Source organism: Hyla sarda, chromosome 2, assembly GCF_029499605.1.
Source record: "Hyla sarda isolate aHylSar1 chromosome 2, aHylSar1.hap1, whole genome shotgun sequence".
NCBI classification, from domain to species: domain Eukaryota; kingdom Metazoa; phylum Chordata; class Amphibia; order Anura; family Hylidae; genus Hyla; species Hyla sarda.
Window position 1 is genome coordinate 381,549,246 of NC_079190.1, and position 16,336 is coordinate 381,565,581.

A 16,336-nucleotide genomic window follows, 5' to 3' on the forward strand; every position below is an offset into this window, starting at 1 on the left:
ATGCTGGGAGTTGTAGTTTTGCAACATCTGGCGGTCCGCAGGTTGAAGATCACTGTTGGGTTCAGAATCTTTTTTTTCCTAGATTTTGCACCTTTAAAATTGGGTGCGTCCTATAGGGTGAAAAATACGGTAGACTATTACCTTGTTATCTAAATAGGAGTTTAGTGTATGCCTTTCTAATGCACTCCTATTGGTGCAGCTGATCTATCTATCTGGTCTCTATACTGTCTCATTCCTATTACATCCAAACTGATTATTCAGAAAGGAAAGAACAATCCATGTGTTTGTTCCTCCTATTGAAAACAATTGATAATCTGATTTGGACCCATAGGGATTGATGGAGGAAATAAAGCACAATGACAGCACATCAATATAAAAAACATTCTGTTTCATTATGAAGCTTACAACAGAGTGGCAAGTGACAATACATAAATACCAGAGATATTATAAAAATCCAAGTTTAAAACAACATCACTAAATATGCAGGTCATTTATTGTATGAGCGAAGAGATAGAATTATTATTTGCTCAACATAATTCTGATTGCTCAAAACACTAGAAAGGGAGCAAAAAAAAAAAAAAAAAAGTAAAAACATAATTCACACTTAATTTCGAGTGATGCATATAAATTACATTGAAGTTGTAAAATATAATAAAGGACATAATAAGGTAACACATTGAAGTTCCTGCAAGTACAACATGTTTTAATGATAGGGACATTCATTCCATGCTATAAAAAACTAGCCTAACCTTCACAGCAGTAATGTAATCTTCCACCTCTTAAAAAAGTCTGCACTGACTTACAGTATACAGAGGGTCACTGCAAAAAAGAGGGTTTTGATGTACAGTGATATACATAACGGGATTCATGTAAGTAAATGTCACTGATTCCTTGTAATCCCATTTCTTTCTTTCACTGAGATCACTCGGTTGCACTTTAAGTTTTATTACAGAATATTTAGTATACACACACAGTAAAATCCCTTAAAAGGGGTACTCCGCCCCTAGATATCTTATCCCCTATCCAAAGGATAGGGGATAAGATGTCAGATCGCCGCAGTCCCGCTGCTGGGGACCCTCGGGATCGCCGTTGCGGCACATCGCTGTCATTACTGCACAGAGCGAGTTTGCTTTGTGCGTAATGACGGGCGATACAGGGGACGGAGCAACGTGACATCATGGCTCCGCCCCTCGTGACATCACGGTCCGCACCCTAAATACAAGTCTATGGCAGGGGCGTGACAACCGCCACGCCCCCTCCCACAGACTCGTATTGAGGGGGCGGGTCGTGACGTCACCAGGGGCGGGGCTGTGACGTAACAATGCTCCGGCCCCTGAACTGCCCGTAATTACGTGCAGAGTGAACTCGCTGTGTGCAGTAATGACAGCGGGGTGCCGCAGCGGTGATCCCAGGGGTCCCCAGCAGCGGGACCGCGGCGATCTGACATCTTATCTGACAGCTGTCTAGGGGCGGAGTACCCCTTTAACCTTGCATCCAATAGTCCAGAAGTTCTCTACTTAATAGGTAAATTTCATGTAAGTATAAATGACAATCTAAAGCTGGCCATACATATTAGATTAAAGGTGGCTAAAGCCCATGATCTGCTGACTATCTAACATGTCGGGGGATAATAGAGTTGCACATTGGGTTTTAAAGGGGTACTCCGGTGAAAACCTTTTTTTTTTTTTTTTTTAAATCAACTGGTGCCAGAAAGTTAAACACATTTGTAAATTACTTCTATTAAAAAAATCTTAATACTTCCTGTACTTATTAGCTGCTGAATACTACAGTGGAAATACTTTTCCGTTTGAAACACAGAGCTCTCTGCTGACATCATGAGCACAGTGCTCTCTGCTGACATCTCTGTCCATTTTAGGAACTGTCCAGAGTAAAAGGAAATCCCTATAGCAAACATATGCTGTTCTGGACAGTTCCTAAAATGGACAGAGATGTCAGCAGAGAGCACTGTGCTCATGATGTCAGCAGAGAGCTCTGTGTTTCAAAAAGAAAAGAATTTCCACTGTAGTATTCAGCAGCTAATAAGTACAGGAAGGGTTAAGATTTTTTAATATAAGAAATTTACAAATCTGTTTAACTTTCTGGCACCAGTTGATTTAAAAAAAAAAAAAAAAGTACCCCTTTAATATGCCTGATCTTTTTTTTTCCTATGAGAGATAAGCCCCTGCCAGAGATGTCTGGCAGCAGCTTTCCCACCATTCAGAATACACGCATGACCAAATATATATGGGTATATGGGAGTCGGGAGAAATAGCTGTCATGGCCAACACCTATCTAAAATGTACAGCCAGTTTAATAGTCCAGTGTACAAGGCAATCTGTCATCTCTCAAGTCCTATCAGAGGAATTTTATTGTATATATACATACATAATACTCAAGCACCCAGATTTCTCTTGGTGTTTGTCCCAGACCCAAATGGGGTGCAGCTTATTGAGAATGGACAAATACACATGGGAATTTTACTGTACCTCTCCATAGTCTCTTATGAGCATTTACTCAAACTATTGGGAAAATTACATTTTATAGATTTTTGCCACTTTCAATAATTCAAGAGGCTTCTATCTGTATTAGTGCACCCACAGATTATGATGGTAACACTAGTAATACTTTAAATGGTCACATCCAAAAAAAAAGGAGGCTTCTTTAAGAATAATCATTGCCAGTGTGCAGTTATTACAACGAAGTGGGCTTTGTTCTACATGTTACTATATAAATGTCTGATATCAATATGTATATATCTATATTGCTGTTTTTCATTTAAATATTTGTGCACCATAAAATTAAAAATATAGTCATTCATATAAAGTGTCTTTTAGAATTTGTACCACTAGAGGTCTCTGTTGTACTTTATCCAGTGGCATCAAATAAGCTGCACGCAGTACCAAATATCACCACCAAAGTGAAATTCAGAAGTCTCAGCTGCTTGTAAACAAAGAACACCTTGGCTTTCACAATCACCACTTTTACTTCATTATTCCTTACTATTTATCTACTTGGAAAGTGTAAATGTAAACTAATCCAGAACCCTATTGGTAAATACATTTACGATGCTGAATCCTCATGGTGTCCATACCTTCTATTTAGAATCGCATACAAGAAGGGACCAAATATTCTGCCTGGCCGCCTGGTTCTTAGCAGGTTGGTTATACTTTTTCTTTATTTTTAATCTACGTCTGTCTCTAAAATAAATGTAACCTTTGATCTGAATTCATTTTGAAAATAAGTTATTTTATTGCATTTTACGTTATAAGAAAAGTTATATTAACCTCTTATTTCCGGTGACATCTGGAGAAGGGCATGCCTTGCCCTACAAGTAGATTACGCTTCCTCTGGCCTGATTTATTACTAAAGTAGTTGGGGCTGCAGTATCATTAAATGTGTTTCTAGGTGAAAATAAGAAAAAAGGCACAAATCATACTTTCCTGTCCTAAGGTACACATTCGTAAAGTACAGTGAAAAGAAAACCATTTTATCACATTGTATGAACAGTACTTTGCATATGTACGCTTCGAGTCCTAGTCAGAGATTCAACTTCATACAGTAGGTCTCAGAAGTTAACAGAAAGGACAAAAAAGGTCGCTCAGCTGCACAGATAATTCAGAAATCTGAGAAATCAGAGATAAAAACGTAATAAAAAAAAAATTGTAAAGCTTGTAAACAGACAATTGGAAATACACTTTATTCATGGAAAAAAATCATAAAAAAGTACCACTCTGAAGTAAAACTGCCTGAGTTTCCTTCATGCGCAGTTTTAAGGAGGAACACTTGAGCACAACGTTGAGTCCACCGATATACATTTGCGTGGGCACTAGAAAAGTCACCAAGGTATCCTTGGTAGGTTGAACTGCTGTTGTGCTTGTCGCGTTTGAGGCAAATTTTAGATCATTTGGCACCAAAAATATTTTGGCCTAGGAGGGAAGAAAAGTTTGTGATTCTAGGACTCCAAGATATGGGTTATGATGTATTCATTCTGTTTTCATTTGGATTGTAGAGATTTCTTAATGTCATTGACATCCATCTAGAAAAACAAAAAAATTTTTAGATAAGTTTTAACAGCAAAAAGTTTTAATTGACTTTTTCACCTACAAGAGATATATTCTGCAGGTACAGCTGTATGATACCGAAAAATCATATATTCCATCTGTAGATGTCATTATCCACTGAATAGACATCAATAGTTTTTCCTGTAAAAGGTATAAGCTGATTTTTTTTTTCATTCACTACAATCAACAACAAACCTTTTTTATTTTACCACCTAGTAGAGTGATGTCCATGTCATCAAATTTTTCAAGAAAATGAAGTATTTCTCAAAAAAGGGAGGAAGAAAAGGGAGGAAACCAAATTGACATAATGTCACACCAAACTCCAAAAATGGTCTGGACAAAATTATTGGCATCCTTAACTCAATATTTTGTTTCACACCCTTTGGAAAAAATAACTGAAATCAGTCCCTTCATATAACCATCAATAAGCTTCTTACACCTCTCAGCCGGAATGTTGGACCACTCTTCCTTTGCAAACTGCTCCAGGTCTCTCTTATTGGAAGGGAGCCTTTTCCCAACAGCAATTTTAAGATCTCTCCACAGGTGTTCAATGGGATTTAGATCTGGACTCATTGCTGGCCACTTCAGAACTCTCCAGCACTTTGTTGCCATCTATTTCTGGGTGCTTTTTGATGTATGTTTGGGGTCATTGTCCTGCTGGAAGAACCAAGATTTCGGATGCAAACCCAGCTTTCAGACACTGGGCTGTACAGTGCGACCCAAAATCCATTGGTAATCCTCAGATTTCATGACTCCTTGCACACATTCAAGGCACCCAGTGCCAGAGGCAGCAATACAACCCCAAAACATCATTGAACCTCCACCATATTTCACTGTAGGTACTGTGTTCTTTTCTTTGTAGGCCTCATTCTGTTTTCGGTAAACAGTAGAATGATGTGCTTTACCAAAAAGCTCTATCTTGGTCTCATCTGTCCACAAGACATTTTCCCAGAAGGATTTTGGCTTACTCAAGTTCATTTTGGCGAAATGTAGTCTTGCTTTTTTATGTCTCTGTGTCAGCAGTGGGGTCCTCCTGGGTCTCCTGCCATAACGTTTCATTTAATTTAAATATCGACAGATAGTTCGCACTGACACTGATGCTCCCTGAGCCTGCAGGACAGCTTGAATATCTTTGGAACTTGTTTGGGGCTGCTTATCCACCATCCGGACTATCCTGCGTTGACACCTTTCATCAATTTTTCTCTTCCGTCCATGCCCAGGGAGATTAGCTACAGTGCCATGGGTTTCAAACTTCTTGATAATGTTGCGCACTGTGGACAAAGGCAAATCTAGATCTCTGGAGATTAATTTATAACCTTGAGATTGTTGATATTTTTCCATAATTTTGGTTCTCAAGTCCTCAGACAGTTCTCTTCTCCTCTTTCTATTGTCCATGCTTAGTGTGGCACACAAAGACACACAATGCAAATACTAAGTGAACTTCTCTCCTTTTTATCTGCTTTCAGGTGTGATTTTTATATTGCCCACACCTGTTACATGCCCCAGGTGAGTTTAAAGGAGCATTACATGCTTAAAATCCACGATTTTGAAAGGGTGACAATTATTTTGTCCAGCCCATTTTTGGATTTTGGTGGGACATTATGTCCAATTTGCTTTTTTTCCCTCCCTTTTTTGGTTTAGTTCCAATACACACAAAGGGAATACACATGTGTATAGCAAAACATGTGTTACTGTAATCTGTTTCGGTGAGAAATACTTAATTTTCTAGAAAAATTTCAGGGGTGCCAACATTTACGGCATGACTGTAGGACTCACACTGATCCTTTTTGGTAATGCTATCAATCAGGCTATGTTCACACCTGCGTGGGGGGCTCCATTTACTTTTCTGTTCATCTGCTGTCAGGAAGCAGAAGAACTGGTCTGGTTATTTGAACAAAGGTTTAGTTATACTATCGGCCTTCAAAAGTGTGTACAAAATGTAGGTCTATCCATAGCAATCAAATACATAATGTGATTCTGAGACATAACCTCCACCTTTATGTCTACCGTACTGCAAATGTGTTCAAAACAAGACAATGTAACAGTGGGTATAGTATGGGATGAACAGTTAAAGGGGTACTCCGGTGGAAAACTTTTTTTTTTAAATCAACTGGTGCCAGAAAGTTAAACAGATTTGTAAATTACTTCTATTAAAAAATCTTAATCCTTCCAGTACTTATTAGCTGCTGAATACTATAGAGTAAATTATTTTCTTTTTGGAACACAGTGCTCTCTGCTGACATGACCACAGTGCTCTCTGCTGACATCTAGAGCAGCATATGTTTTCTATGGGGATTTTCTTCTACTCTGGACAGTTCCTAAAATGGACAGAGATGTCAGCAGAAAGCACTGTGCTAATGATGTCAGCAGAGAGCTCTGTGTTCTGTATTGGAAGGATTAAGATTTTTTAATAGAAGAAATTTACAAATTCGTTTAACTTTCTGGCACCAGTTGATAAAAAAAAAAAAAAGTTTTCCACCGGAGTACCCCTTTAATATCTATACCTAGAAAAATGAAAGGGAGCGGTCTTGTCACTGCTTGCAATCACTCAAATCGAATGGACATATATTAATGTGCTGTTTACCTGCAATCGTAGACGAATCTTCTTCTCTTCATCCAGCTCGGAGAGTAATTGTTTTATTTCTTTTCTAAAAATAAAATGATGAGAATGAAACAGTTAAATCACTGAACCATACCCAGTGTACCCTCACACATACTACACCCACACCCAGCCATTATATGGAGAATGCCAATAACAAAATAAATGAAGTAGGAATCTGACATGATCCTCAACACTGCAGGGGGTCAGCTACTCTGTATCCACAAGATATGCCATGTTAGATCAACTGAACATGTCATGCATCTCCCTACTTCACCCTACCCCTGCATATTGGTATGATCAAAAGAGATGTAAAAAATTACCAACGGAACCAAGTTCAGCTGATATTCTAGCAGTGGAGGGTAGTATTGTAAGTCAGTCATTCAAATTTATAGTCAACCTGAGCTAGGATGAGAGCAGCTTTTGGACTTGGTTAATAGAGGTGGGTCCATAGTGTGAATATCACCAGTATAATATCCAAATGCCCAACTGGACATACAGAAATGAGGTGTCTTAGTATAAAAATGTCCAATCTACAGCAGTGGGTTAAGAGAGCTAAAGTTGCTTCTGAGAACATGTCCCCTTCTGATTTGTCTGGAACATCTATACCATAGAAAATCTCATGTAAAGTTTTTGGATATAAACATATGTGCTGAAGCTCTAGTCTTCCTGCCAGAAGTAGCATCCCAACACTTGTATTTTATAATGAATGCCAATGATAGATGGATCCAGCTTCGCCTAGACTGCTAAGCTGATCATCTTACCACTCCTCAGACCGAACGTGCAACTAGTTGGCAAACAGGAATTGTGGGTAGCTCTCTGTCACTGTTATTGTGGCTCTCTGACTGCACTGTTGTGTGGGATCTGTGGGTGGCACAGTGTGACACCAGCCACTGCTATGAAGGAACTTCAACTTGCATGTTATTAAGAGCCAAAGGCCTATGGAGGTATTGTGTCTGGCTCTGTTATAGGGAGATAATAATGGTATACTCTGGTGGCAGTGTCTGCGGCTGTGATCATTATGGTGCCACTAAGACAGCAATTGTTTCCTGTGGCTGGCACTTCCCTGGGCCTTTTTTCTAAGAGCTCCTAAGCTGGCCATTCAAATTAGAATAAACTCATCCAAGCCTAATGATTATGGTGGGATTGGCCATCATCTAATTTGTATTGGGCCTCCTGACTCTGCTCTGGTGGTAGACCAAAATCTAAAAGCCAACATGCCCCAGCCTTTTGTTCTCAGGGAAATAAACTGCTATCAGAAGAGTTTAGCAGGCAACTTTGTTCCATCATCCAGAATACACGCATGGTCCACCGAGATTATGGTGCATGTCTATATGGGGATCAGGAAAAATAACTACAGAAAAGATAATTGTTATTCTATGGGAAATACAATCATGTACCAAAACAAAAGTTTCAGGAAAGTTGACAGATTATATCTATAGATGTATATATACACGTTCTGCCCGTGACTGTCTGTTCAGTCCAGTATTGTGCTTTATACTTGAGCAGGCTTGGTATCTCATAATATATATTTACTGTATGGTGCCAGTACTGGTTATATTACTTGTACAATGGTAACATACACTTTTCCCTGACCAGATTATTCAGTTTTCCATGTTCTCATTTTACTTTCCTTCTAGTGTTGATGGTTTTCATATAAGGGTGTGACCAAATAAAGCTAAATCTACTGAGGCATGCGTTATTTTCCCGCTTATCTCTGGGTTCAGTCCTGAATCCACCACTGTTTGATCTGAATAGAGTCTTACAATGTTCCACTAAGGGCTATCACTAAGTGATTGTAATTACTTCCTCCTCTCTGATAAATTGATATTTTGGGATATAATTGCTGTTCCCTTTGTCTTTTGTCTTCTGCACATACTTATTTCAGCCAGATGGATATGACTGACTGTATTTATGACAACAGTGACAATTACAGTATCTCTTAAACTTTAATTAAATACAAAGCTGATGAGACTAAGTGTGAGCTGAATGTAGAATTGATGATAGGAGAAACAAACTGCATGAAAAATAACATGTATTACCACTACACGCATCCCTTTAAAGAGGACAATCCCTGTCCATGTGTATTATTAGGTCACTTGTATATTGTAGAGAAGGGTTCACCTCTTCAGAGTCCCCTCTATAATTAAAAGTGGAGTGCCTACAAGCAGCGCTTCTAACTCGCATTTGGCCATCCATGTATTACATACACAGCCATTCATTTCATCTGTCCCTACAAGGTCATCAATTACATTTTTTTAAGTTGTAGGCAGAAATGCCAAACTCTGCCCATTAAAAAACAAACAAAAACACTTAATTAAAACTGCAGCTATGTTCTCTGTTGCTGAAGCTCATATATCAAAGCTTACTTTTGCTGGTCCTTCATTGTCTCAATGATGCTCCTAAGATCCTTGACTTGTGTCTGCAGCTCTTCTAGTGATAACTGGCCATGTTCCAACTTGTGTCTTGCATCGGAGCTACCAGAGGACGGAGAGTTTGATCTGTGACTACTAGAAGTGACAGAGTGGAATGCTGATGGGGCTCCAGGAGCGCCATGGGAGAAACTAACACTTGAAATCAAGCCTCCAGGTTTGGGGGGCAATGCAGCTCTGTTATCTGGCACCTATAAGACATGAAACAAACTGAATATCTACAGAAAATCTCAGACATTATTATCAGGAAATAATCAAGAATCACACAGTAAAAGAATGTGTTCCATATTCTATTTTATCCATGCCTACAAATAGTCATAATCTGTGCCATTAAGCACTAAAAAACCCATAATACCTTCAACCACATACGGTAGCTCAACCAATAAAAAAACAGCTACAATTAATATAAATGATATACCGTAATAACAACCACCAATGTGGCTGAACTGGCTTAGGTCATTTATAGTTGAGTCTACCATTTGCTATTGAGGGTCTGTCCACTTAAAAAACTTCTTGCCAATCTGCTGTAAGATTGGGATGGATTTGCAGAGAATTCCACCCTCTGCATTGTGCAAGATAAAATCCACAGTGAAAATGTGCAGAAAGATTCAGTATGCTGCAGAATTTGCGCAGAGAGTTTTTGTGCAAGAGGATGATCAAGAGAGGTTTGGAACATGCCAATAATGTCAGACGAACAGAATTACTGCAACCTGAGATGAAGGACACTGAAGATTCAGAACAGGGGAGATTTATAACCCCGTATAATAACAAGTGGCACAAATTGAGGGGAATTCTGACAAAATTTTGGCCTATTTTGCAAGCCGATACTACCATCAATAAATGGATCCCTAATGCACCATCCATTACATACAAGAGAGCCAAAAAAAATCTCAAAGACATACTAATACACAGTTACCATGAAGGTATTAATGTGAAAAATGCATTTGGCTTAAAAGGCCCGAAATGGGGCTGTTATCCACTTTCTATCAAGTGATGGCAGGAAGGAATTTAAGATGCCCCAACACATCTGTAATTCTGTGGGTGTTGTATATTATGCTACATGTCCTTGCAACTTGGTATATGTAGGCCTCACATCTCAAAAGTTTAAAGTATGTGTTAGAGAGCATATTCATGATATTGAACATGCAAAAGATGAGATTGACCCATCTTGTTTGAAACCTATTCTTAAACATTTCAGCGAGAAACACAATTGTAATGCGAGTCTTCCTAAATGGGCACAGTCATATCCAAAAACATTTTATGCTGTTACTGATGAAAATTAAGACTTTTATAATTTGGTTGGTTACATTTTTTTTTTTTAAATATTCAATAAAGAAAACGGCCCCTGAAAATCCCACCACTAGGGGTCCCCATACCTACTGGGACACTAACCAGTCCTGCAGCAGCCTCAGGCTTGTCCATGAGTCATGAACATGAAATGACTTATGGACAAGGCTACATGAGCAGACAGACCAATCACCTTCCACCACCACAAGGGAGCGACAAGCCCCCTTCCCCTGAGAGGATTTCTAACACTGTGAGCCAATGAAAAGAGGAATTTTTATGATAGAGGCATAAAAAAGGGTGATAGAGGCATAAAAATGATAGATGTACATGTTCAGGATTAGGTACTGAGTAACATAGTTTTTTTTTTGTGGGATCTGACAGGTACGCTTTACGATCAAAGGGATCAATAAATTCTCTATTGGAAAAAGAGGAGGAAATTGCAGGAAAAGACTGGTACAGTTGGAAGTGCAGTGGATAATGAAGATTGACAGCATTTGTCCTAAAGGCTTAAATTGTGTTTTGTCTCATTCTTGTAAGTCCGCCCAGGAGTCTTCCTCTTCATCTTTCCCTATAGGTGGTATGGGCCCTAAGCTAAGATGTGAATCTTTTGTCCATGTTTTTATTGATTTTAATTGTTTTATTTGTTGTTATTATTGTTTTTTAATGTTTATTATTTTTTAGGTGAGCGTTTAACGGATATTTGTGGAAACTTGGTGTGATGGATTTTGGCTGGATTTTCTATGGAGTATTCCTACGAGCTGATTGTGCATTATTCTAATGATTTACATTCCTTGTGCATTTTTATGTTTATTGCTGCTTTTTGCACTTGCCACTTTATTCATTATAATCTCTATGAAGGAGATTTATCAAGCTCTGTAGTAGATTATTTTTTTTTGCATAAGAAAGTTTCACATACTTGCGCACGTGCGACTTTTCTATACATGCTGTGACTTTTAGATTTTTGCTTATTCCAAAGCACATTTCTGAGATTCTTCTTTTTTTTTTACTTTGCAGTGGTGATGTATTTATCAAATGCGATAGTCGCTATTTATGAAGAAAAAAAGATGCATCTCCATTTAAAAGTCCCATGCAAAACACATAAGGGAGGTGTTTTCACCTGCAGGTAAGGCTTCTTTCCCACTATGAGCATTCATCTGTTATTAAACATCCATTTTCTGTGTAAAAACAGATGTATAATAACGGATGAAATAACGGGTGCTAATGGCTGAATAAATATTCATCCGTTAAGACCCGTTATAACATCCCTCATGTACGGCCGTTTTAACACCTCTGCCTACAGACACCCACAGCCGGGACTACTACTATTCCCATCATAGAACAGACTTGTTTCCATGATGGGAGAAGTAATTCCCTGGATGCTGGCAGACTCTGTTCCATAATGGGGGTTGTAGTGCAGGGGCTGAGGGATTGATTGCACCGGGTTTCACTTCTGAGACCCCAAGCGATCAGAAGTTATTAAGCAGGGGAGTGGGCGGCATGGTCCGCAACCCTGCGATGTATCCTGTGTTTCAACTTTAATTTGTAAATACCCGCGGGGAGCCCTGAATGGCCGGTACTGAGGAGCCATTCCGGGCTCTCCGTGGGGTTTTTAAAATGAACATTGTGAGTGGCAGCGGGAGCCAAATGTATATTAAAAACGCAGTGGGGGGCAAGATATATAGCACTGCAGGGGGGCAGACATATAGCCTATATATCTAGCCCCCCAGCGCATTTATAATATGCCACCCGCAGCGCATTAATAAAAATATGATCCTCGCCGGCGCATTTATAAATATATATACCCGCCGGCGCATATAAATATATATATATATACCCGCCGCAGCACATTGACATGACCCCCGCCAGCGCATTTATACATATATACCCCCCACCGCCGCATATATATATATAAATGAGCTGGTGGGGGTCATGTCTTTATTAATGCGCCGTCAGGGGATACATATATATATATATATATATATGCGCTGGCGGGGGTCATATCTTTATTAATGCGCTGCAGGGGTGTATATATATATATATACATATATATATATTGTGCTGGTGGGGGTCATATCTTTTTTAATGCGCCGGCGGGGGGTAAATATATATATATATATAAATGCGCTGGCGGGGTCATCTGTTTATAAATGCGTTGGCGGGGGTCATATCTTTATTAATGCACTGTGGGGGGCATATTATAAATGCACTAGAGGGCTAGATATATAGGCTATATATCTGCCCTCTGCAGCACTATATATCTTTCCCCCCACAGCGCTTTTAATATACATATGGCCCCTGCTGCCGCTCACAATGTTCATTTTTAAAACCCCGCCGGGAGCCCTGAATGGCTCCTCAGTACCGGCCATTCAGGGCTCCCCGCGGGGTTTTTAAAACCCACAATACATCGCAGGTTGCGAACCATGCTTAGTAACTTCTGATCACATCGGGTCTCAGAAGTGAGACCTAAAGCGATCAATCCCTCAGCCCCTGTACTACAACCCCCATCATGGAACAGACTGTTCCATGTTGGGGATAGTAGTACAAACACTAATGTAGCCTCCCCAGCTGTCTGCAGACTCCTGCAGCCAGGGAATTACTACTCCCATCATGGAAACAAGTCTGTTCCATGATCGGCGTAGTAGTAGTCCCTCAGCACTGCAGGAGTCTGCTGATGTCACCTCTTCTGAGCTCAGAAGTAATAACGGATATTATAAACTAGGTGCAAATGGATGACATAAAGGCTCATCCGTTTGCCATAGACTTCAATGTTAAAAATAAGGGCCATTAATTTACCCGTTTCTTGTGACAGAAGAAAAATTAGTGCATGTGCTGTTTTTTCTTCCGTCACAAATAACGTCCTTTATTCATGACGGGCTAAAAGGCTTTTTTAACGGATGTTTATAACAGATCTTTTAACGGAACAACTTTATAGTGTGAAAGGGGCCTAATGGCTGGGAAAGTGTTGGCTAATGAGCCCTTGGGATTTGGATATATTTTTCTGTTGTGGTTTATGCTGTATTTTTCCATGTGGATGCACTTTATGCAGGCCATTGGGCTGTTGGGACAGTGCAATATCATTGTTTTTTTCTCCTACTTAGGATTTGGATTTTTCCATACCGTCTCACTGTTTTTTTTTTACAAAGTCATTTTTTTTAGTCTGCTCATGGATTTTGCTATACATCTCCCATTATACATATTTTTTGAGCAAAACATTAGTTGCTGTACACCATTATTCCTTGCCATTCCCCTGTAGGACTTTTTCATGATGCATTTTGTATTTTTATGTATTTTATTTGTTGTATGTTCCAATAAAGATCATTCTTTTTGGATTTTGTATTGTTTAGTCTACCTTTTTTCTATAGGATTTATATTTGCCTTGGGTATCATACCATGCAGGTGGTGTGTGAGCATATCCAAAGTGTTGAAAATATGTAAAGTGTCTGGCCAGCTTCGTTGTGTTTCCCAACCAGTGTTCCGCCAGCCAAAGGCTGTCTGGGCATGTTGGGAGTTGTCGTTTTGCAACTGCTGGATGCACACTGGTTGGGAAACACTGACTTAGAGACAAATAGACATTAGTTTGTACTTCAGATCCTGCCATTTCCTAATCAATAATGTTCTGTGCAGACGAAGTAGCAACTTTCAAGCGACACTACACGTTGCACTAGCTTACCTGTGATGTAACACTACGAGGAGTTTTCTTGGATGGGTCTATTGTTCTCTGTGACAGGTGATTAATTTCATCCTTGTCATCTTCTGGACTCGGAGAGTCGAAGAAATCGGGACTAGAAAGGGAAGACTACAAAAGAATGTAACGTCAATTGAATGTAACCATATTTCTAACATAATAGCAGATAAAGCAGTCGGACCCCCAGGATCAGTCATCTTATCCCCTATCCTCTGAAACATCTCCAGAACATCTGTATGTACAGTATGTTAAATTAAAGGACATCCCTTTCTCATATATATTTCAATCTGGCTGTCTATATAGCTATCTGCTTATGGCTTCCCTGCTGAGCATCAGAGTTTCTTTAGTCTGAAAACACCGTGTGGGCACATGGCATACCGATGTCAAAGACTGAGAAGGTGGACGTCTCCCGCTGGATTTAGGTCTTGAGGCAGTAGGATGACTAAGTTTCTCTCCAGTTGATACAAGTGCATCAAAGCCTTCAACATCTGAAAGATAAAATACAGATATGGCAACACCAAGGCCGATAGACAACTAATCTATATACTGTATGGAATGGCGAAAGCAATTATGACGCTTCTGAGATAGGGTATAAGATACTTGGCATTTATTCTTTTCATGTCTATAACTGGGCTACTTCATTTATACTAGGACACTGGATAAAGACAACAGGAGGAACATTTACATTCTTTCATTAAGCAGACATTCATTTCATAGATTTATTCAGTCCAATGTAGTGCCCACTATCTGCAATGAAGCTTTAGCAGTATTCTTAGGCCGAGCATACAGTCAGAATCTTCAGCTGGAATAACTCCGGCCAGAGAGTACAAGTGCAGCCAGCGCCAACTGAAATCAGTCAGTGCTAGGGCCGTGCGGACATTGCTGCCCTAATAGACTGCAATGTCTGTGGCCCGGGCTCCGCCAGAACATTGAGCAAGTTCAATGTTCTGGCGGAATTTTTAGATCGTAATTTTCTGACCTCAGGATGTGTGTGTGGTATTGCATCTTGGCTCCATTCATTTCAATGAAATTAAGCTGTAATACCACACATACAACTTGACAGGTGTAGTGCTTTTTTGGAAATTATCTATGTTTTTCTATTTCTGGATAACTTCTTTAATAATGATGAGGTTCAGTGATACTAAATCATAACAACCTAAAAAGTGGATACATTTGGGCCAAATTAGAAATTTGTCCACATTCTCAAATAACACATAACACAATAAAGACACTGTTAGGGTACAGCCACACAGATTCACACTAATTTGCGCAGATTTTAGTGTGAATTTTTTGCAGAACATGAAAAGTGTAAAAATGTTGATATCTTTTAAAAATACACAGTTGCAGATTCTTCTGCAGTAATATCTTCAATACTGGATTTATTGTGGATTTTCACCTTTCCACTAAAGTAAATGGAGAAAATGCCCAATAAATCCCCAGCATAAATTTATAACTGCAGATTTCAAATCTGTACTACAAGTTCTATGTGATAATTGTGCATGTATGGGTTTCTTTAAATCTCATCCACATTCCTGCTACTGTAAATACTGTAAATACAAATGTTCTGTATGGAAATTCCACATGGAAAATGCACAGTGTAGGCAACACATGTGGCCATACTCTTAGGCTAAGTTCACACATGATAAAATTAACCAATGTATTACATTTTTTGCACACATCTTCATCCATAATCGGCCATAGAAAAAATTGTGCATATAATAAAAATATGTCAATAAATGAGTGAACTAACCCCTAGCTTGTATGTAGATACATACACTTTATTTTGGTCTTTATTTTGGTCTATATTTTTACTCAAACCAGAACCAGAATTGTGCTGGTTCAACTCCTGGTATTGGTAAACATACTGACTAAAATGAGGATCACAATAAAGTGGGAGCACATAGCCTGAGCCTTATAGGGGTACTCCGCCCCTGGCATCTTATCCCCTATCCAAAGGATAGGGGATAAGATGTCAGATCGCCTTGGTACCGCTGCTGGGGACCCCCGGGATCTCCACTGCGGCCCCCCGCTATCATTACTGCACAGAGCACGCTCACTCTGTGCGTAATGACCGGCGATACAGGGGCAGGATAGGGGATAAGATGTCTAGGGGCGGAGTACCCCTTTAAATCACACATGCAGTTTTTGTGGCAATCTTTGATGTACCTTTTTAAGCCAAACAAAGCTGTGGATCCAAAGATCCAAAAAGCATAGAAGGAAGATTGATAACTCTTCTTTTAGGCTGCATTCACACCTTGTTTTTTACATACGG

General features: G+C 39.4%; 1 protein-coding gene across 5 annotated transcripts in view; it reads right to left on the reverse strand.

Moving 5' to 3' along the window:
- Positions 1 to 2,119: 2,119 nt before the first annotated feature.
- Positions 2,120 to 16,336, reverse strand: part of SH3KBP1 (SH3 domain containing kinase binding protein 1) — a 465,279-nt gene continuing 451,062 nt past the window's right edge. For all 5 annotated transcript variants that reach the window (XM_056558515.1, XM_056558516.1, XM_056558518.1 and 2 more), the window contains 5 exons: positions 14,443 to 14,552; positions 14,050 to 14,175; positions 9,030 to 9,283; positions 6,646 to 6,709; positions 2,120 to 4,036 (listed from right to left, as the gene is read on the reverse strand). In XM_056558515.1, the coding sequence (XP_056414490.1) occupies positions 3,995 to 4,036; positions 6,646 to 6,709; positions 9,030 to 9,283; positions 14,050 to 14,175; positions 14,443 to 14,552 (596 nt within the window). In that variant the 3' untranslated portion in view covers positions 2,120 to 3,994. The remainder of the gene's footprint in view (positions 4,037 to 6,645; positions 6,710 to 9,029; positions 9,284 to 14,049; positions 14,176 to 14,442; positions 14,553 to 16,336) is intronic.